At 38.0% G+C, this 21,461-nt stretch overlaps 1 protein-coding gene across 1 annotated transcript in view; it reads right to left on the reverse strand.

Moving 5' to 3' along the window:
• The window catches only part of clstn2a (calsyntenin 2a), a 259,786-nt gene that overhangs the window by 45,929 nt on the left and 192,396 nt on the right, over positions 1 to 21,461 (reverse strand). The window contains exons 6-9 of the mRNA XM_047368733.1: positions 15,562 to 15,711; positions 12,756 to 12,941; positions 11,405 to 11,662; positions 10,669 to 10,790 (exon numbers count right to left, since the gene is read on the reverse strand). Of these exons, the coding sequence (XP_047224689.1) occupies positions 10,669 to 10,790; positions 11,405 to 11,662; positions 12,756 to 12,941; positions 15,562 to 15,711 (716 nt within the window). The remainder of the gene's footprint in view (positions 1 to 10,668; positions 10,791 to 11,404; positions 11,663 to 12,755; positions 12,942 to 15,561; positions 15,712 to 21,461) is intronic.

Raw genomic sequence — 21,461 nt, forward strand, 5'->3', positions numbered from 1 at the left:
CGGTCATCACCGGCGTGGAAGAGATCGGTTCCTTGGGAAGATTGGGGTTTTATACGGGCAGTGGCATCATGGGAAGTCCGCTGTTACCCCCCCCCCCCCCCCCCCCCCTTCCTAAGTCGGTTAATGCAATTTATTTTGAAAGTTCCAGAACAGTCCGTACATGTTGTAAACCATGGCTGTAGGTCCCAACACACAGAAAATGCTTCTTCCTGGCATCACTCATCCTAAAAACAGACTGGCATCAGGGTAGTGATTAATGGTACTTGTAGAGAATTGCTAACACAAGGATGCCAATCTGGAAATTATTTATTCTCCCTTACCATCCTGCTCACTGCTCAAACTAAACATCGGTGCTCATCCAGCCAAACGACTTGTGAGATTATGCTACTGCAAAAACAAAACAGATTTTTTTAAGGCTTTTCACACATCTTTGACAGGGTGCCAACAAATGTGACTGGCACTGTATTTACTGTATTTATATAGTGGACTGTGTGTAAGTGTCGTCTCAGATCTAAATCAACATCATTCAACACTTCTGTTTTCAGATGGAAAATGCTAGTTCAGCTCTGTTTGTATCTACCCTGTTTCTCCAACCATCCTCTGTGTGACTTTGATTCTCTCTTTGATATATTCCTGCCAACATGAAATGAAAAGGATTTTCTGATCCTCAGAGCAACTGGACTGTGCTGATAGACACTCTTGACTTTAGCAAAGTGAGTTATGTGTACAAACAGTTGGGATTCATCCTCTAGTTTATTATGGAGAGTGAAAAAAGAAGAAGATAGATAAGCATCATTTGTGTGTGCGCATCCTCGTGAAATTCAAATAAGTCAGAGCATGTAGGTGTGTGTGTAAAGGTTTCTGTCAGATGTGACATTCCTACGGACTGCCGGTCGATGTGGTAAATGGAAGCCTCTTTCTCTCTTCCTCTCTCTTCGCCAGCTTTCTTTCAACCCACTCTACCCCACCTCTCTCGGGATGAGAATTGGAAAATCAATAGAGCTAAATGGAGCTGCCACGGAAGCCATTGAGTGTCCTTACTAAGTGCAGCAGCTATAAAACCCCTCACTCTACTCTCCCCGTTTACCACTCTCTTCATTCAACAATCTGCCCCGGTTCCCATCCTCATTATTCCACACAAAGAAATACAGCAGCCCTAATTCATAGGTCACCCCTTAGTTTTCAGAAACGCAAGGATAACGATGCAGTAAATCACTAATGAGTCAGATACATAATTATGTAATAAAATAAAGGAAATCTGAGAAAGTTAGAGCTCAGTATAAGTGACAACATATAATGCTTGCCTTCATTATTCTTTTATACAGTATGATTCAGTCTACAACTATATGTACATGGCACTGCAAATAGGTAAATAGTACTGAATGGATATAATGTCTCTGTGGGGAGTTGATAAGAAGGATTGATACACTAGATTTCTACTCAATCTTTAGAGCAAATCAAACAGTACAAATCTGGGTTTAACACTTACTTTATTGTGTTTAAATGTATTAACAACTATTTAGAGGAACTTTAGGAAACTTTACTTTAATTATGAATATCAGTTTGTACCGAAGATAAAAGGTCAGTGAGGGGGAGTGATTGCTGCAAAGTCAGGGATTCAATGCGATCGGCTGGGTTTCCTTGGAAAGAAAACCTTTTACCAATTGGAACAATAAACAATATTGAAAGCATTGTTTTATAACTAGCATCAAATCGCAATTTATTTACCTGACCTCGAATCTGTCCGTATGAGGGGATTAAATAGACAATTTATTCGTGTATATAAATTGGATCTTTTTGTAAAGTGCCTTGAGATGACATTTGTTGTGAATTGGCACTATGAAAAATAAAATGAATGGAATCGAGTCAAGAACATGTGGAATAAGAAATAATTTTTGTACACTTGTGGATCACAGTAAAACATCAGGAAGAGAACCGATATTGGTGCATCTAAAAATATTGAGGTGTTAAGGAAGCCCAGGTTGCTTTGATAGCAACCTTCAGCTTGCCTGCATTGTAACAGCTGTGGGGTTTGGGTCAGGTGAGCTCAGAGGCCAATGAAGCACCGTTATACCATAGTCATTGAACAAGGTCCTAGTACTTTGGCAGTGTAAGCTGGTAATGAGTCCTGCTGGAAAATAAATCAGCATCTTAATAAAGCTTGTCAGCAGAAGGAGGCATGCTCTAAAACCTTCTGGTATACGGGTGCGCCGACTTTGGACTTAATAAAATACAGTGGGCCGACAACAGCAGATTACATGGTTCCTCAAATCCTTCACTCTGGACTTCACTGGACCTCAGTGTGTCCAAATTAAATTCAAAATCTGCTTTTATTTGAAAAGTTGACCACTGAGCAACAGTCCAATGCTATTCTCCTTACCTTAGGTAAGATGCTTTTTAAAGTCTTTCTGGTTCAGGACTGTATTAACACACAGAATGTGACATCTGTAGCACATACCCAGCATATACAGTATCTGTGTGTGGTTGTTCCTCAAACTCTGATTGAAGCTGCAATCCACATGGGGGCGGAGAGAGAGGGGAAGACATGCGGCAAATGTCGCTGGGACCAGGACACAAACCCATAACGGCCACGTCAAGGACTAAAGCCTCCACATATGGGTCCTGCGCTTAACCCCCTAAACCACCAGAGCTGCACCCAAATCATCTTCTTTCATTGTCAGAAATCACATATGTAAAAATTAGCTTAAAGCCTGGCACAGATGAAAAAATTATAAAAAGAGCATTTACCTGGACTACAATACACCATTGCTATTTTCCCAACTTACTGCAACTTAGTCTCACACTGTCACTCTGGACTACCTACCACTCGTGTTTTGCTTTATTCTGGCAAGTGGGGAGATAATCGAGGTGTTTCACTTGGAAAGAAAGCCAATGCAAGCCCAAAAAAGCAAATTCACTTTTAAAAACAAGCCCAAAAAACGCAACCTGCGATCCATGAGATTTGCAAGCGACTTTAGACAATACAAGCCCAAAGTTGCTGATAATAAGCGAACTTGGCAACACTGAAGGTAAATAGCTGGAAGACAAAGGAACAAATGTCAGGTCTAATAAAAGCCTCTCTACAGGAGAAGAAGAATGTTTAAAATTAATCTTTTAAGAAACAGGACCTAATAGATGCATCATTGTTTAGTTGATCATCCTCTAAATGCCAGGTTTTCAGATAATAACTCCAAGGAATCACCTTCTTGGTGTTAAAATATGTTATGTCTGTCAAACTGTGTTAACTCTAGTACTGATCATAGATTAAACGAAAGAAATGCAAAAGAACTGTCTTTGTGGCAGGATGAAGTCGATTATTTTCTATTTGTAGAACCAATACAGGTTAATCCCTCAAGTTTGAGCCTTTTTATGACTGTCTGATTGGCCATAGGTCATAGAGAGGCAGACTTTCCGAAAGAAAAATCTTTCTTTGAAAATGTCAGGTTCTAGACTAAAAATTATTGAAAACATGTCCAAAGTCAAAACAAAAACTTGTTAAAGACTTTGACACAGCCATTAGAAGTATTGATCAGAAACAAATTACAAGAAAATCTAGCTCCTTAGAAAAAGGAAAACTAAAACTAAACTACAAACAGAAAAAACTAAACTACAAACAGAAATAACTCAATTTATTAAAGACTTTCCTAATCAAACTTGTTTGGGAGGCAATATTCTACTCGCCAACCAGGACTCTTGTTTGTGGTAACTTGTCTCCCTGGTGGTTCTTTAAGTTACAATACAGAGAGGAAACTTTCTGTCATCAAAATGTTAATTATATTGTTCCAAACAGAATAAAGCAATTACTCATATACCATACATTATTTAAAACCATCACATCAGCTACCATACTTTACATGCACTTTAAATTATAAGGTATAGTGTAAATTATAATGTAAACAAAAAAGTGGTTGTTTAAAATTCCTTAACTTTAATGCTGAATGTCTTTAGTTAAGTACTAAGAGCATAAAAGAACAAGGTTGTTTGTTTTATTTAATTTTCCTTTAACATGCATGCCATTTTAATTAACATAAGCACTAGTAAATACAATCATTTGTGTATTATCCCTAAATTTAGAGCATGAGCAAATGAAGACTCTGTCTATATACTATACTTTGCTCACTGCTTGGTATCTGATGTATAAAATACAAGTAAAATAAGCGAAAGAACAAAAAACATTCACAGAACGCCTGACAAGAGTATAATAATCTGCTTTGCTTAGAAGACTCAGCATTCTGCTGCTTGGACGGCATTTCTTTGTCACGTTCACCTCCAGAGGCTCCAGGGAAAACAACAGCAGAATGAGAAAAACCCTTTTTAATCTACCTTTGACCTAGATCAAACAAATGCCTGTTTGAATGGTGCACAGGAGGAAAAGGCGTTGTTGAACCAGTGGCCCGCAATAAACCTTCTTGGCGAGAGCAAACAAACACTACGGCGGACAGTCCAGAGAATTAACACTATGCTGTTTAACTTCACATGAGAGCATGACTTTCAGTTTGAAACAAAAAAATATATTTACTGACTTAAAAAAATATTGATACTCATTTTTCATTTTGTGATATTGCAACTATGAGATTTCATGTGTGGTTTTACATTTTTTAAATAAAAATATAAAATATGGCAGGATTGGTATTCAGCTCCCTTTAAGCCTGATATCTCTGAACAAAATCCAACCATAAAGGGAGTTGACCTTTGTAAATTTAGCAATACAGCTGTTCTGTGAAGGCCTCAAAGGTTTGTTGGACAACATTAAACAAAGAGCATCATAAGGACCAAGGGACCAAGTAGACAGATCAGAGGTAAAGTTGTGGAGAAATTTAAAGCAAATGTTCCAAGCTTTAAAAATTGAAAACAGAGCAATTTTCAATCAGTCAACTCATAATTCGAAAGAGTATGCCGCAATTGTAAACCTACCAAGACATGGCATCAACCTAAACTGACAAGACAGGCGAGCATTAATCATGGTACCTCTAAAGGAGCTGCAGATATCCACAGTCCAGGTGGAAGAATCTGACATCAGGACAACTATTAGTCATTCACTCCACAAATCTGACCTTTATGGAAGAGTGGCAAAGAAAAGGCCATTCATGACAGAAAGCTACCAGAAGTCTGATTTAAACTTTGCCATTAGCTACACAGCAAAATGTTAAACAAAGTATTTTGCTCAGATGAGACCAACATGGAACGTTTTCGGACACATACACTAATTACATGTCCTGGAACACCAACACTGTTCAACATCATGATATACTCATGCTGTGGGAATGCTATTCTTCAGCAAGAAGGCTGATCAGAGTTTATGGCAAGATGGATGGAGCTAAATAAAGGGCAATACAGGGAAAAAACTGTTAGAGGCTGCAAAAGAATTGAGACTGGGGTGGATGTTGACCTTCCTGCAGGACAACAATCCTAACCATACTGCCACAACTACATTGTAATGGTTTGGATCAAACTAAATGTCTTTAAAATGTCAGAGTCTAAACCTCAATCCAACTGAGTTTCCGTGGCAGGAATCACTGTAAACAGGCAATCTCCATCTGACCTGACTGAGCTTGAGGTATTGTGCATCAAGAAATAGTTAAAAAAATAAAGTCTATAGATGTACAATGTAACATGCCCTAAATGACTTGTAGCGACAAATTCATGCAACACTGTTCAAATTTTTATGTGTATACAAACTATAAATGTAATGCATAATTTTGCTTCCACTCTGCATGACACACATTGTTTAGGTCTATCATAAAACAATTCCCAAGAAAATATGCATAAGTTTGCTGTTGTAACATGACAAAATGTGACTGAGTGCAAAGGGCACAAGTACTTGTGCAATGGACTGTATGCAAGCTTTTAGTCAATAATACAAGGCAAAACTTTGGACTACAAAACCTGGTATCACAAAGAAAAAGACCAAAATTTGATTTTCTACACCTGCTTATTAAGTATTCTAAGAGCAACCAAGTAGATTAGTTTCTTAACAGTATTCAAATAATCATAGTAAAACTAAATAGGAAGCGTATGAAAATCCTGTACTGTATATTTTATTCTATTGTACAGAATTTATTTGCTCAGTAATTGCATGGAGAGTTTCAATGTGACTCAACAAATATTTAAAGTTGGAAGCTCTACCATGTTATACTCAGCAATGCAAAGATTTGAAGAAAGGAGGCCAAAACTGATGCCAAGTCAGAGACTAAAACTTCAGGAAAACTGCCTGCATTGCAACTCATGCAATAGCTTGCAAAATTGTCAGTGTGCACACCTTTCTTATGGAAGATGTAAGCAGCGCTTTGTTTGTCAATGAAATCTCCATGGATACTGAAAATACTTTATACATTGATGGGAGAATGACCGGACATGGTGCATCAGCTTTCTGGAAGATTCACAAAAGAATACATTATTTTTCTTGCGTGATCTCTGAACCACAACTGGAGGTCATACCATTTACCATCACACACGTGTCTTTACAAAATAAAACCTTAATGTAGATGACAAATGCGAGCAAACACATTAAATAACGCAACACAAAAGAAACACCAAGCAACATTTGTTGGTTTCTTTGTGACCTTCCACAGCAGTTGAGACAACATGACGTGATGCAAATTATTTTCCATCAGAACAGCTTAAGAAAACTGAAACAGAAAGCTTCACTGCACATAGGGCAATAATTTTGTTTCTGCCCCTTCACAAATTGATTCTTTTTTTTTTCATAGTGTTTCTTCATCATTGCATGATGCATTAGACAATGCAGCCCCCTTGAAAAAGAAGGTAATCATTCATAGGAGGCTAGCTCCCTGGTTTAATTCAGAGCTGCGAACTTTAAAGCACAATGTTAGAAAATTGGAGAGAAAATGGCGCTCTACACACCTAGAGGATTCCTACTTAATCCGGAAAAATAGTCTACTGCTGTATAAAAAGACACTTTGCCAGGCCAGAACAGCTTATTTCTCATCATTAATAGAAGAGAACAAGAATAATCCTAGGTTTCTCTTTAGTACAGTTGCTAAATTTACACAGTCATAGCTCTGTTGAGCCATCCATTCCCTTAGCTCTCAGCAGTCATGACTTTATGGGATTCTTCTTAAATAAAATTGATTCTATTAAAAATAAAATCTTTGACATACTCCCGAAGATGATTACTTCATCCTCAGCAAGTGAGACAACATTGGAAATAACTGCAGAACCTGATTTGTGTTTGGACTGTTTTGATCCTGTGAAGCTTCCAGAGTTATCAGAAATATTAGCTTCATCTAAACCTTCAACTTGTATGTTAGACCCAATCCCAACCAAATTATTTAAGGAAGTGTTCCCTCTGATTACCAGCCCCATTTTAGATATGATTAATCTATCTTTAGTAAATGGATATGTACCACAGGCTTTTAAGTTAGCTGTAATTAAACCTTTACTTAAGAAACCTTCGCTTGATCGAGATGACTTAATAAATTACAGACCTATATCCAATCTTCCATTCTTATCTTAAATTCTTGAGAAAATAGTTGCTAATCAAATGTGTGAGCATTTACACAGCAATGACCTGTTTGAAGAGTTTCAGTCAGGTTTCAGAGCCCATCATAGCACTGAAACAGCTCTGCTGAAAGTCACTAATGATATTCTTATGGTCTCAGATAATGGACTTGTGTCTGTTCTGGTTCTGTTAGATCTCAGTGCTGCATTTGATACAGTCGATCACAATATTCTCTTAAAAAGGCTGGAATATGCTGTAGGGATCAGGGGAACAGCGCTTGGCTGGTTTAAATCTTATCTGTCTGACAGATTCCAGTTTGTTTATGTAAATGATCAATCATCTTTGAACTCCAGGGTTAATTGGGGAGTACCACAGGGTTCAGTACTTGGGCCAATTTTCTTTACTATATATATGCTTCCAATAGGTCAAATTATCAGGCAGCATAAGATACATTTTCACTGTTACGCTGATGACACTCAGCTTTACTTATCCATAAATCCTGATGAGCCCAACCAGTTAGATAGACTACAAGCATGTCTTGAAGACATAAAAACTTGGAGGACTTAAAATTTTTTGCTTCTAAATTCAGACAAGACAGAGGTTGTCGTCTTTGGACCGGAGTTTTAAAAAAGAAACTGCTTAGTCAATCACTTAACCTGGATGGCATTAAATTGACGTCTGATAATAAAGTAAAAAACCTTGGTGTTATTTTTGACCAGGACATGTCATTTAAATCCCATATTAAACAGGTTTCTAGGATTTCCTTCTTTCATCTCTGGAACATTGGCAAAATTAGAAATATCCTGTCCAGGAGTGACGCTGAAAAACTAGTCCATGCATTTGTTACTTCAAGGCTGGACTATTGTAATTCGTTACTATCAGGATGTCCACAAAATGCAGTTAAAAGCCTTCAGCTGATTCAAAATGCTGCAGCAAGAGTTCTGATGAAAATTAAAAAGAGAGATCATATTTCTCCTATTTTAGCTTCCCTTCATTGGCTCCCTGTTAAATCCAGAATATAATTTAAAATTCTCCTCCGCACATATAAAGCCCTTAATGATCTAGCTCCATCATACATCAGAGATCTGATTTTTTCATACGTTCCTAACAGAGCACTTCGTTCTCAGACTGCAGGTTTACTGGTAGTTCCTATAGTCTTTAGAAGTAGAATGGGAGGCAGATCCTTTAGTTATCAGGCTCCTCTCCTGTGGAACCATCTCCCGGTTTTGGTCCGTGAGGCAGACACCCTGTCTACTTTTAAGGCTAGGCTTAAAACTTTCCTTTTTGATAAAGCTTATAGTTAGAGTGGCTTAGGTTATCCTGAGCTATCGCTGTAATTATGCTGCTATAGGCTTAGGCTGCTGGAGGACATAATAACCATAATAACCATAATAATCCAACAGGGAGGGAGCCTTCCTCCCTCCCTGTTGGATGGAGTAAGGGGGAGTCAGGTTTAGCCTAAACTGGCTCAGTTATGGTTGAGGTGCAAACACACCCTCCATTTCTGCTACCTGTATGACCCCTTCTCTTTTCCAATGGTTATAATCAGTCTGACAGAGAGAGGTATCCCAATCCTTGTGGTTTTTAGTATAACAATGACCATCAGTGGGACCCTTTGTGAGGTGCCTTGAGATGACATTGTTGTAAATAAGCGCCGTTTAACTAAATAATCTGAACTGAAACTATTTGTGTAGTTATGCTGCTATAGGCTTAGGCTGCTGGAGGACATAATGACCACTTTCACCCTCTTCGCTACATTCTCACACTACTCTCCAATTTTGCATTATTTGCTGTTATTTCAGGTTTTAACTTTGTTCTCTCTCTTTTCTCTTCCTAGAAGCTACACCTGGCCTGGCTCTGTGTCTACCTGTGACAGCTTTCTGGAGAGGGGAATTGCCTGAGCTTCTGCTGGCAAACACTTAATGCTCACCCTCTACCGATGATCCACATAGCCCTGTCTTTTAGTGTTTAACTCTTTCTCTCTCCTAGACATAGCAATTGACTGAGCTTTTACTGTGACTAACTCTATGTGCTCTCTTTCAGACTCTAACCTTGAAAACTGGCTCAGAGTTTATCTGTTCTTTCTTTCCAGGTGAAACGACTAAAGGAGCTATAGAAAGTACTTCTGGATCAGTGCTTCTTTGTTCTCTTTGTGTCTCTGCTCTGTTCTCTCAAACCCCCAGTCGGTCGTGGCAGATGGCCGTTCACACTGAGCCTGGTTCTGCTCAAGGTTTCTTTCTGCTAAAAGGGAGTTTTTCTTCTCCACTGTCGCTACATGCATGCTCAGTATGAGGGATTGCTGAAAAGTCAACGCCAGTGACTGTCCACTGTCTCTACATGCTCATCCGGGAGGAGTGAATGCTGCAAGTCACTGACTGGATGCAATCTGCTGGGTTTCCTTTGACAGAAAACCTTTTTATCCAATTTGAATAAATAACTAACTTTGACTGCACTGTTCAATGGTTAGGATGTACCTGACTGTTGTGAAGTGCCTTGAGACAACATGTGTTGTGGATTGGCGCTATATAAATAAAACTGAATTGAATTGAATTACGGTGGCGCAGTTGGTAGCACTGTTGCTTTGCAGCAAGAAGGTCCTGGGTTTGATTCCCGGCCTGGGGTCTTTCTGCATGGAGTTTGCCTGTTCTCCCCGTGCATGTGTGGGTTCTCCCACAGTCTGAAGACATGCCTGTTAGGTTAATTGGTAAATCTAAATTGCCCTTAGGTGTATGAATGAGTGTGTGCGTGGTTGTTTGTGTGTTGCCCTGCGATGGACTGGTGACCTGTCCAGGGTGTGCCCCGCCTCTTGCCCATAGACTGCTGGAGGTAGGCACCAGCTCCCCCGTGACCCACTATAGAATAAGCGGTAGAAAATGACTGACTGAATTGAATTAAACAAAAAACTTTCCAGGTAAATGACAGATAGCAGGGATCTGCTGCTGGGAGAGCTATTAACCAGAGCTAAATAGACTTTCCACTCTACTCTCCCACTCTACCCTCCCACTCTGTTTTAACTTGTAGCATAACGGTGTCAGCTACTCTCCTGCCTCGAGCAGAAGAAAGTGATGGAAGGCCTCTGCTAATTATAGGGGAAAGTGTTTCCCTTCACTACACAAATAGCGATAGCCCTTCACAAGATGGGGCAAAGGCAAGCCTACACACTTGCAAACATGCACTCTCAGACACATCTTGTACACCCTCCTCACCTGCTCCAGTTTCCAGTGGAACTCAGCGGGTCGGAAAGTGTCGATCTGCGTGAAATCTCTTCTGAGCAGGAACACCAAGCGACAGTTGTGTACATACAGAGAGTAGTGGTGGCGGTTCATCTCTGCAACAGGAATTTCATGGGCACGCATCGTCATACAAGTGCATGCACACAAACACATTAAACATATTCATTATGTGCAAAATACCATGATTCATTATAATTTTCTGAATCCAAGTCCTCCAAATAAATACCTAACCTCTTTTTCAGTCAAGATCTTCTTTATGGTAAACTGTTCGTTAAATGCTGACAAATGAGGACTTTCTTTTTATATAACCCCCCAGTGATGAGCCACTGTTTGCCTTTATGTCAGAAAAATAACCCACTTTTTGTGAAGAAAACCCAAGCTCTGCTTTTCAAAACACCCATTTCTAAGCAAATAAGCCATGCGTTAGAATATTCTGATGGTCTGCATTGTGCAGATGTATAATTATGCACTTTAAGCTGTACAGCTCAAACATGGAGTAGATTAAAAAAGAGGACTTGTGCTTGTGGTATGCACTTGTGCATAATTAAACATTTTGCAAGTTATTTTAATTATTTTGTACTTGGGTGTTTTTAATTATAGAAAAGGAAAACAAATCAGCTCTTAAGAAAAAAAATCTTAAATGTATGAAAAGATCAATGCAAATATCAAAATCATATCAAGCTCCAACATCTTAACATTAAACTCTGACCTGTCTTGTCAGAGTTGCACAGTATGGTTTCCTTTTCAGCTCTAAGTCCTGGACTCGGCCCGTGTTTCATCCATGTTGCTATGGTGAACTGGTCCGTCAGATTCTGGGGCACCACATGATCTGGAACATTTGCAGCCTGCCACCCATCAAACCTGTAGATGAGGTCGCTCTCACGTTCACTGTCAGTGAGTAGAGATGCTGTCCAGTTTGCGGAGGGGCTGGGGGCAGGAAGGAGGTCGGTGCTGCCTGATGCTGCGCCTGGATGTGACAGTCAGAAGAATTAACAAGGATAATGTATATGTTTGGAGGGTCTGTCTGGAGGAAACTGCCTGAAGCATTGGCATAAAAGGATCCATGCTAACAATGGTTAAATACCTTCATTCAAAGTGAATGAACCCTCAAAGTGATTGAATGTTTGTGTGACTGTTGTCAGCCAATCAAAGTTGCATAACTTTGTAGATTGCAAAATTATTCCCTTTTCTCATACCTTAACATTAACAGATTCAAAACGCAAACAAACACAGAACGTGTGCTGGGTATTTGTTTTCAGCCCCCTTTACTCTGATAACTCTAAATAAAATCCAGCACAACCAACTAAGAAGTCCCCTAACTATTAAATGGAGTCCACCATGGTGTAATTTCATATAAATACAGCTCTTCTGGTTAGGTTACACAGCATCTGAAGCTTTGAACATCTAGGAAGTATTGTTCAACCCATCACCCTAACAGGACATGACTGTCAACTTAAACTAGTAGGTTGGGCAAGCAGAGCAATAATCAGAGAAGTACCCAAAAAGTCCATGGTAACTATGGAGAAGCTGCAGAGATCGACTGATGAGGTGGGATAACCTGTCGTAAGGACAACTAACAGTTGTGCATTCAAAAAAATCCGGCCTTCATGGAAGAGAGCCAAGATCTTAGGATTTTGGAAATTAAGCCAAGATAAGTCCGCCCTGCAGTTTGAAAAAATCCATCGAAAATACAACAATGTTTCTGGTTGTTGTGTGGCAAATATGATCAAGTTTAAGAGGTATAAACATTTTTGCAAGGCACCTTACATCCTGTTTCTTGGTAAAAATTGATCAAATAAATGTCACGAATTATGAAAGTTTGAAATTGAGTTGGGAAGCTTAATTAATAAAAAAAAGCCCCTTTAAACAGTGTGCAAGATTGAACTATCATATCTATAACTCTACTGAGAAGGTTAAGATGTCAGGAGGTAATTTTATATCTGAATTAAAATTTTATGCATTCATAGTCCTTCACTATTAAAAAACACCTCACTCTTTCAATAAAACTTCCTCACTTTATAATAATCCATCCTCTCTGGTCTCTTTTTTTGTAGTCTTACCACAAAGTTTCTGCAGAGACTTTTCAGAGTAAGTTTCACGGTCACAGCCCTTTCCGATGTGATTCGTCTGCAGTTCCACCATGGCCTTTACACCCGACAAGGGACCTTCGCACGTTTCCAGGTGCATCTTGGGAAAGAGCTGTTTGCTTCCAGTCCCTGGCTCATAGTCCACTCGCTTGTTCCAGCCTAAAGGATGAAAACGATTTGAAGCGTTTGTACATATTTATTTTTATGCACATAACCTTCAAGTTAGAAATGAACAGCTTGTTTCTATTTGTTACTTAAAGATTTTCGTGGGAGATTTGTATTCATTTTTTGCTACAATTGAATGATGCAGTACTGACACAAGTACTAATGAGATTGCTAAGCCAAAAGGGCTGTAAAAGAGAGCTCCCTTGCTTTTCACTGCGAACTGGGCAGCCAGCGTAATACAGATATTTTATCACCAAGTTGTTAGGGCTTTTATTCAGTGTGTACTAAAATGTCTCTATTGGGGCAGTGGAAGACATGCTGCTTTTGCTGTGTGCATGTCATATCAATGAAATCAAGTCTCCTGAGAAAATTACTCAGAGAAAGAGACATTAGGACGGTAGGGAGAGATGTGGGATCCGCATTAGTGTGAGGGAGACTTCATTACACAGCCTCAGCAGAGGCATTGCTGACCTTTGCACATGATAAAATAGGTTACAGAAAAGAGAGAGCTGGCTTTAAATGCATCACTGCATTATGTTTTATTCATGGTTTTAAGCTATTAGAGGTTAATGGTTTTACATTAGATTTTGCATGGGTTAATGGTTTGACTTTATAGCCACTTTTATGAGACTAAATTTGAAATAATAACACAACATACAGGTCCTTCTCAAAATATTAGCATATTGTGATAAAGTTCATTATTTTCCATAATGTCATGATGAAAATTTAACATTCATATATTTTAGATTCATTGCACACTAACTGAAATATTTCAGGTCTTTTATTGTCTTAATACGGATGATTTTGGCATACAGCTCATGAAAACCCAAAATTCCTATCTCACAAAATTAGCATATTTCATCCGACCAATAAAAGAAAAGTGTTTTTAATACAAAAAACGTCAACCTTCAAATAATCATGTACAGTTATGCACTCAATACTTGGTCGGGAATCCTTTTGCAGAAATGACTGCTTCAATGTCTTATGGAGGCCCAGGATGCTTCGATAGCGGCCTTTAGCTCATCCAGAGTGTTGGGTCTTGAGTCTCTCAATGTTCTCTTCACAATATCCCACAGATTCTCTATGGGGTTCAGGTCAGGAGAGTTGGCAGGCCAATTGAGCACAGTGATACCATGGTCAGTAAACCATTTACCAGTGGTTTTGGCACTGTGAGCAGGTGCCAGGTCGTGCTGAAAAATTAAATCTTCATCTCCATAAAGCTTTTCAGCAGATGGAAGCATGAAGTGCTCCAAAATCTCCTGATAGCTAGCTGCATTGACCCTGTCCTTGATAAAACACAGTGGACCAACACCAGCAGCTGACACGGCACCTTCATAGAATCACACTGACGTTACAACTGCAAGTCTGATGGGGTATGTCTTCAACAGCTTTGCACATCTAAAGACTGAAATTTGGTTTGCAAATTAGCTCAGGCTGAGTCAGATTGGATGGAGAGAATCTGTATACAACAATTATTAAATCTTGTCAAATAAATAAGGCTGAATACAAATGCATGTCTCTTAAAACTTTTTGGAAACCATAAGCTCTTTTACTTCCACTTCACAATTGCATACTACTTATGTTGAGTTATCACATTAAACCTCAATAAATTAGACTTAACTTATAGTTGTAACGTGAAACAATGTGCAAAGGTTAAAGATCCATGGGAATATTGCAAGGTACTGTATGTGTAGAAAAGTCTTTTGTCTGTTTTTATAACAAAAATGCAGGTCCTAATAGAATTTTTGGAGTGTTGTTTGAAACAACAAAAATAGAAATATTGAGAAATGTTACTTTTTTTCCTGATGTTCTCCTCTTTCCTCTTTGAAAAGAGTTAAAACACTGATTACAAACACCTATAATTGCTAAGAGGTTATTCAAATTTTTTCAATAAATGTTAAATTTTCTCTTATCTTTGAATAAATAAATACAATAACAATTGACATATTAATGAGGGCTGTGACTATAGGTTTGAAAGCATTGTTATTGCCTTGATATGTATAACAAAGCCACAGTTTGTAACACCATAATCTCTAAGCTGATTAAATATGTAAAATAATTCTACCTAGACCTGTTTTTCTTTACGTTAAGGTCATAAGAACATCCATCAGTCTACAAATCACTGGAACTTTGTTTCCTTCTTGTTTGGCTCTCTTGTTATCTGTTCATTTTACCTTTTCCTTCATCCACTTCTCCTCCCTCTCCTCCTATCTTTCTGTCTTTCTCTCTCCCTCCTGCATGAGCATGATTTCTGAGATGCTGTCAGAGAAGACAGGTGAAGCAGCAGGGGAGATGGGCTGAACTGAATGCCAAGCTGTTGGCATGTTAAAGAAGAAGAAAGGGACCAGTCTGGTCAGCTTTCCCTCCTGAGGTTTCTGTCTGGTCCTTTGATTTACTATAGAAGCATTCAGTCTTAAACGAGAAGTTCCTTCACAAAAGAGGGTATACCCATAAGATTGCTCTGAATTGCAATCTTCGGTTTTTGATGCATCACTTACATTTAGGTACCTAAAAGCAATATATTAACACATCACACCAACATACCAATCAGTAAGTTTATATTGAGTATTTGAAGGTGAGACAATATGTTTGCATTTCAGTGGTTTTTTCTGACCTTGCCATCCAGGTTTGCAGATAGGCTTGACTTCAATATGTACCACCACATCTTCTTTGGCTTTCTTCTGACCGCAATCAAAGGCAGACACCATAATCCTGTAGCTCTGCTGCTTTTCATAACTTAGTCGTTCTGTGTTTCTGATGTTACCTACAGGGTAACAAAAAACAAAGAAAAGGAAAGAGGGACTATTCCTCAACTGAGAAAACTACAATTATGTGCTGAGTTAAAAAAAAGCTGTGGAGCTGAAAGGAAAATAACTTTTAGCCTGATGTCACGGTTGAGTAAACTTGTATTACATTTAAAATTAAAAAGCTCCCTGTGAAACATTTGTGTAAAAATGGATGGACACATTGTCTTCTTCAGTCACCGGCATGTGTAGAAGCAGCGTGAAACAAATAGCTTTACACTGATGTCACTGCCTTGAAAAAATGCAACCAACTGTCACTGAATTTAAAAGGCAACCCAACAAAATATATACAATTTATTGTAATATATGCATGTTTATGTGCCCATTGATCTAGTAAAGCCACACAGCAGCTGCTATTAAGACAAATGTTACATGTGTTAATTTTCAGTTTCTATGAATGGTACTCATCTTCATTAACATTTGTGGAACCAATGAGGAAATATGTATTTAACATTACTGCATATACCTTCATATTTCCCTGCTTCATGGATCTGTTAATTTTCTCCAGTAAAAAATTGTATTTACACAATTTATTGTCTTAATTTAACAAGTAAAATTGAGCAACATATGTCATGACTTCAAGAAAAGAAGACTACAAAAAATAAGAGAAAAAACTATTTCCTTTCTGCCTTGTGTTTCAGTGGTGTATAAAAGTATGTTGCCACAAAAGGGGAAGGTGGTGGAGGACCCAAATGCAGGCAAAAGTGAAGCAGAGTTGGAGCTAAAATAATGGTGTTCAATAATTTTAAAGGGAAAACTTAAAAAAACTAAGTCCAAGGTCCAAAAATCCAAAATTGGAACTGAAGATAATTAAACTAAAAAATCCAAAAACAAACCAGGCACATGGAAGGAAGATGATGAGGGCAGAATTACACCAGACAGACTACTGGAGGATTGATCAGTGTCGAGCAGGTGAACCAGCAGGAACTAAACAACCAAAGGGGAATATATATTAACTGATGAGTAGAACAAGAAACAGATGAGACTAATGACCAAAGTGGAAGCAGCAAAATGCCCCAACATCTCATTTCTATGCATCTGGTACTATAACATGCATAGCGTGATCTCCAGCTAAGCAAGCCTGCTACACATTTTTTGGACATGTAAAACAATCCCTTATATACTTGATGAGCATATGGAACAACATCAATGTAAATGCTACTTTAAATTATTTTGCAATGTAAACCAGGAGTAGCAGCCCTGTACATTTGTGTCTTTCTGCTAATTTTGCTGAATATTGTTTTTTTTGTGATCAACTACAGCAGCAAGGTAGTTTGCTATAGGTTTCCTATTTTTTCTGCTCCAATTATAATCAATAAAAATGTTACTTAATCTGATGCTACATTGTGCAGACACTTTGTCTGTACTGATGAAAATTCATTCACCTCTACATGATGTAGGCTTGGGGTAGCTGAGTCCAGACCAGGCCTTATTTTCTAATCAATTTTAAAAATGCAATGAACATGTTGCTCATGGATTGTGAATAGCGCATTACAATTTTATCTCCAGATGGTCATGTGATCATTAAATATGGACAATTTTTATGCAACTTAGTAACGTTAAGGCAAAAACAACTTACTCATTACAAAACCCTGTAAAATGTACACCATTTATCCTGATACACACAATATACAAACCAGGGAGCACCATAAACCATACACCTTTCATAGAAGTGACAGGATTTGTTTTCTTTCTTCATGTTTACACCCAAGTAAAGTGTGTTTTTAGATACACTGACTTATATAGGAGGACATGAAACAGTGTAAAGATATGGGAGCTTAAGTAACCTTATTAAATAATTAAAGAGCTTTCAAGACAAAAGGTGTTTCATCTGCAAGAACCTTTACTAAGAACCAGGTTAGTTCTCTGGCATCATTTTTCTTTCCCTGTTGTTTCCATGGTTGGAACCAGGAGGAAATCAGAGCAGGATAGAAATCTACCCCTAAAAACGGGTGGGAAGTGGGACTTTCTCGATAGGCCCTGAACTAAATGTAGCACTTTGCAGTGGGAGGATGCAGAACATTTCTTACTGTTCTTAGCATTTTGTTGCAATCATCTACCAGTTCATATTTTTATAAACAATTAACTGATAGGAGCTCTGTCATTTTGTTAGCAAACACAACATTTAAAGCAGCCACCCATGCTGAACATCTCAGTCATTTATACAGTTTGCTTTTAAATACATAGATAAAGTCCACCAACTTCATTGGAAAGGTTTAATTAAAGCAAGCACTTTTCCGCTTTCAGCGTCTCAATGGCAACAGAGAATAATGTGCTCATCAAAGCTTTTTAAAGATATATTAACTGGTAAAGTCAGAATATTTCATTGTGTTTATGTTCTGAGGTACAGATTAAAGAAATCACACTATCCAGGACCGTAGATCGTTCACGATATTAAGTTTGAATGGAACAAACATGCTACTTCATGTGTGCGCATTGTTACCGTTTCTACAAGATACAGTAGATTGTTAAAAACGTCCTCTGAGTAAGAAGTTATTTTAATGCAGTTTCTTACCCACTTTTAAACTGTCATAAATTCCAACTTATGTTGTAATCCCGATCAGAGTTCTTCTTTTCTTTCCTCTCTCCTGCACAAAAAGTTGGAATCAACTTTTAAAAAAATCAATCCAAGTACAGGTTTCCACTCAGTTTAGAGTAGCAGTCTGTGACTTTTAAACCATAATCGTTATAAAACAATCTGAGATTAATGGTGCTTTGACCTGATTTCACAGTTTTTAATCACATTATGGACTCTTCTGTTGCCGTGGGTGGAGATCTTTGTTCCCAGACCTTCTGTGGCAGAAAGAGCTATTCAGTGTCGGGGGATATAATCTGAGAAAATGGCCCGGTTCTAGCCCCAAGAGTCGAAGTGCACACAACAAATGTTCTAGATAGATAAAAATGTTACAGGAAGTTAAGTTTGGGCAAAATCTTTGAGAAAGTCATAGTCGAAATGTGCCATAAATAACTCTTTACTGTTTTAACTATGTCACTAGAAATGTATTTTCCAAAACACATCTTGGACATTACCATTGATATCAAAATAATGATTGTTTAAAAAAACTACATAAAAACGTTGATAAACACAAGAACAAATGTGCCCTAGACCAAATCTTTGGCTTTACTACAGTAATATATATATATATATATTTATTTTATTTTTATTTTTTTAAACATATAAATGCTTTTTATTTACTCCACTATGTTGTCATTATAACCTAAATTCAAGTAAGTTATTTTTAGAATATGTTTTGTATTTTAGCTTTTAATTAAAAAAATAAAATCAACATTTTAAAATATTTAATGTTTTTTTCAGATATTATGAGGTCATTACCTAAAACTGTAGCTTGGCCTAAGCTTGGATATCACTTTTTTGTTTTGGCGCAAACCCACAATATGTTTTTGAAGTATCACTGAAAATATCATTGCTGTCTGTATCTAGAAGCTTGATGGTATAAAAAGCCCTCAGTCTACTGTGGTAAAGAGAAATGATTGAAGAGACTGAAATCCAATAAGCTCAGAGGATAGCAGTAAAGTCAAAGAAAGATAAGCTGACACGACAGAAGAAGCCAAGCGAGAAATCAATCTGAGACACAAAACTCTCTTACCCTGACTGTCTGAAATCCAGATAGAAACATGCCAATAATGTTTCTTTCATTTAACAACAGTTGGAATGAAACTTTACTGTTTTAGTTACCTTAAATTCTAACAGTGCTTTTAGATTACTTTTAATAGTTAAAGGGACATGATAGAAAAATCCCACAAAATCACTGAAGCTCTTTCCTGTTTAATATACATCTTAATACAACTGGTGTCATCAGGGTTATATAGGGTTAAACATAGGAACAATGTTCTGGTTGAGAGTAAACATACACTTCCTTACTTACACGCTAAACATGCTGGAATTTATATCTTCTCAATTTCACAGTTAAGAGAGAAGCTAGTGCTGAACTAGTAAGTGCTTTTTAAGAGCAGGGTAGTACTGTAAAAGAGGAATGTCGACATTTTATTTTCTCATCTTGGCTGTGCTGTTATCAAAAATGCTGACTAAACTCTCATGATAGCTTAGAATTACAACATTAGTAGGCCCCTATTTTGTCACTAAAACTTATATAGGAAACAAAGAGGCTCAAAGAAGGATTTATTTGTGAAATCAACTTTTCCCACAGAGTGTAATATAAAGAGGGATGGATGTGTATTAATCAACCATGAACCATGTGCTACACAAATAACAAAGACAACTATATTTTCATATTTTGGTTTAAAGAGAAAGCTTAGATTGTTTTAACTGAGGTTCTGTTAAAATGTTGTAAGCAGTCCATATCTTACCTGCAGTAGATTAATTTTTTAGTATAAATGTGGATTAGCTGGGCCAAGAGGCCGAAGTGCAAAAGGGACAACGACCACAGTGGACTTCTTAAAACAACCCTAGTTTCCAAAAACATCATTGTGGTTTATGCCAATGCTATTTGATGAACCTTTAAACTATTATATTGTTCACATTGGGTGGTTATTTAGAGAGAAGCTGATGATTATTTCAGAAAGATGAAAGTTGGAGATGTCCTTTTTAATAAAATTAACTCCACCTCTAACATACGGTATTTTCTGCAGAACAGTTCATTACTTTTCTGATCCTATTTTGTGCTTCCCTCACATTATAAAGTTGTTTTACAGAGCAAATCTAACCAATAACCTGTAGCTTAACCTGTCGTCCAAACAGTACAGGTCCTTCTCAAAATATTAGCATATTGTGATAAAGTTAATTATTTTCCATAATGTCATGATGAAAATTTAACATTCATATATTTTAGATTCATTGCACACTAACTGAAATATATCAGGTCTTTTATTGTCTTAATACAGATGATTTTGGCATACAGCTCATGAAAACCCAAAATTCCTATCTCACAAAATTAGCATATTTTATCCGACCAATAAAAGAAAAGTGTTTATAATACAAAAAACATCAACCTTCAAATAATTATGTACAGTTATGCACTCAATACTTGGTCGGGAATCCTTTTGCAGAAATGACTGCTTCAATGCGGCGTGGCATGGAGGCAATCAGCCTGTGGCACTGCTGAGGTCTTATGGAGGCCCAGGATGCTTCGATAGCGGCCTTTAGCTCATCCAGAGTGTTGGGTCTTGAGTCTCTCAACGTTCTCTTCACAATATCCCACAGATTCTCTATGGGGTTCAGGTCAGGAGAGTTGGCAGGCCAATTGAGCACAGTGATACCATGGTCAGTAAACCATTTACCAGTGGTTTTGGCACTGTGAGCAGGTGCCAGGTCATGCTGAAAAATGAAATCTTCATCTCCATAAAGCTTTTCAGCAGATGGAAGCATGAAGTGCTCCAAAATCTCCTGATAGCTAGCTGCATTGACCCTGCCCTTGATAAAACACAGTGGACCAACACCAGCAGCTGACACGGCACCCCAGACCATCACTGACTGTGGGTACTTGACACTGGACTTCTGGCATTTTGGCATTTCCTTCTCCCCAGTCTTCCTCCAGACTCTGGCACCTTGATTTCCGAATGACATGCAGAATTTGCTTTCATCCGAAAAAAGTACTTTGGACCACTGAGCAACAGTCCAGTGCTGCTTCTCTGTAGCCCAGGTCAGGCGCTTCTGCCGCTGTTTCTGGTTCAAAAGTGGCTCGACCTGGGGAATGCGGCACCTGTAGCCCATTTCCTGCACACGCCTGTG

Source organism: Girardinichthys multiradiatus, chromosome 6, assembly GCF_021462225.1.
Source record: "Girardinichthys multiradiatus isolate DD_20200921_A chromosome 6, DD_fGirMul_XY1, whole genome shotgun sequence".
Lineage (NCBI taxonomy): Eukaryota > Metazoa > Chordata > Actinopteri > Cyprinodontiformes > Goodeidae > Girardinichthys > Girardinichthys multiradiatus.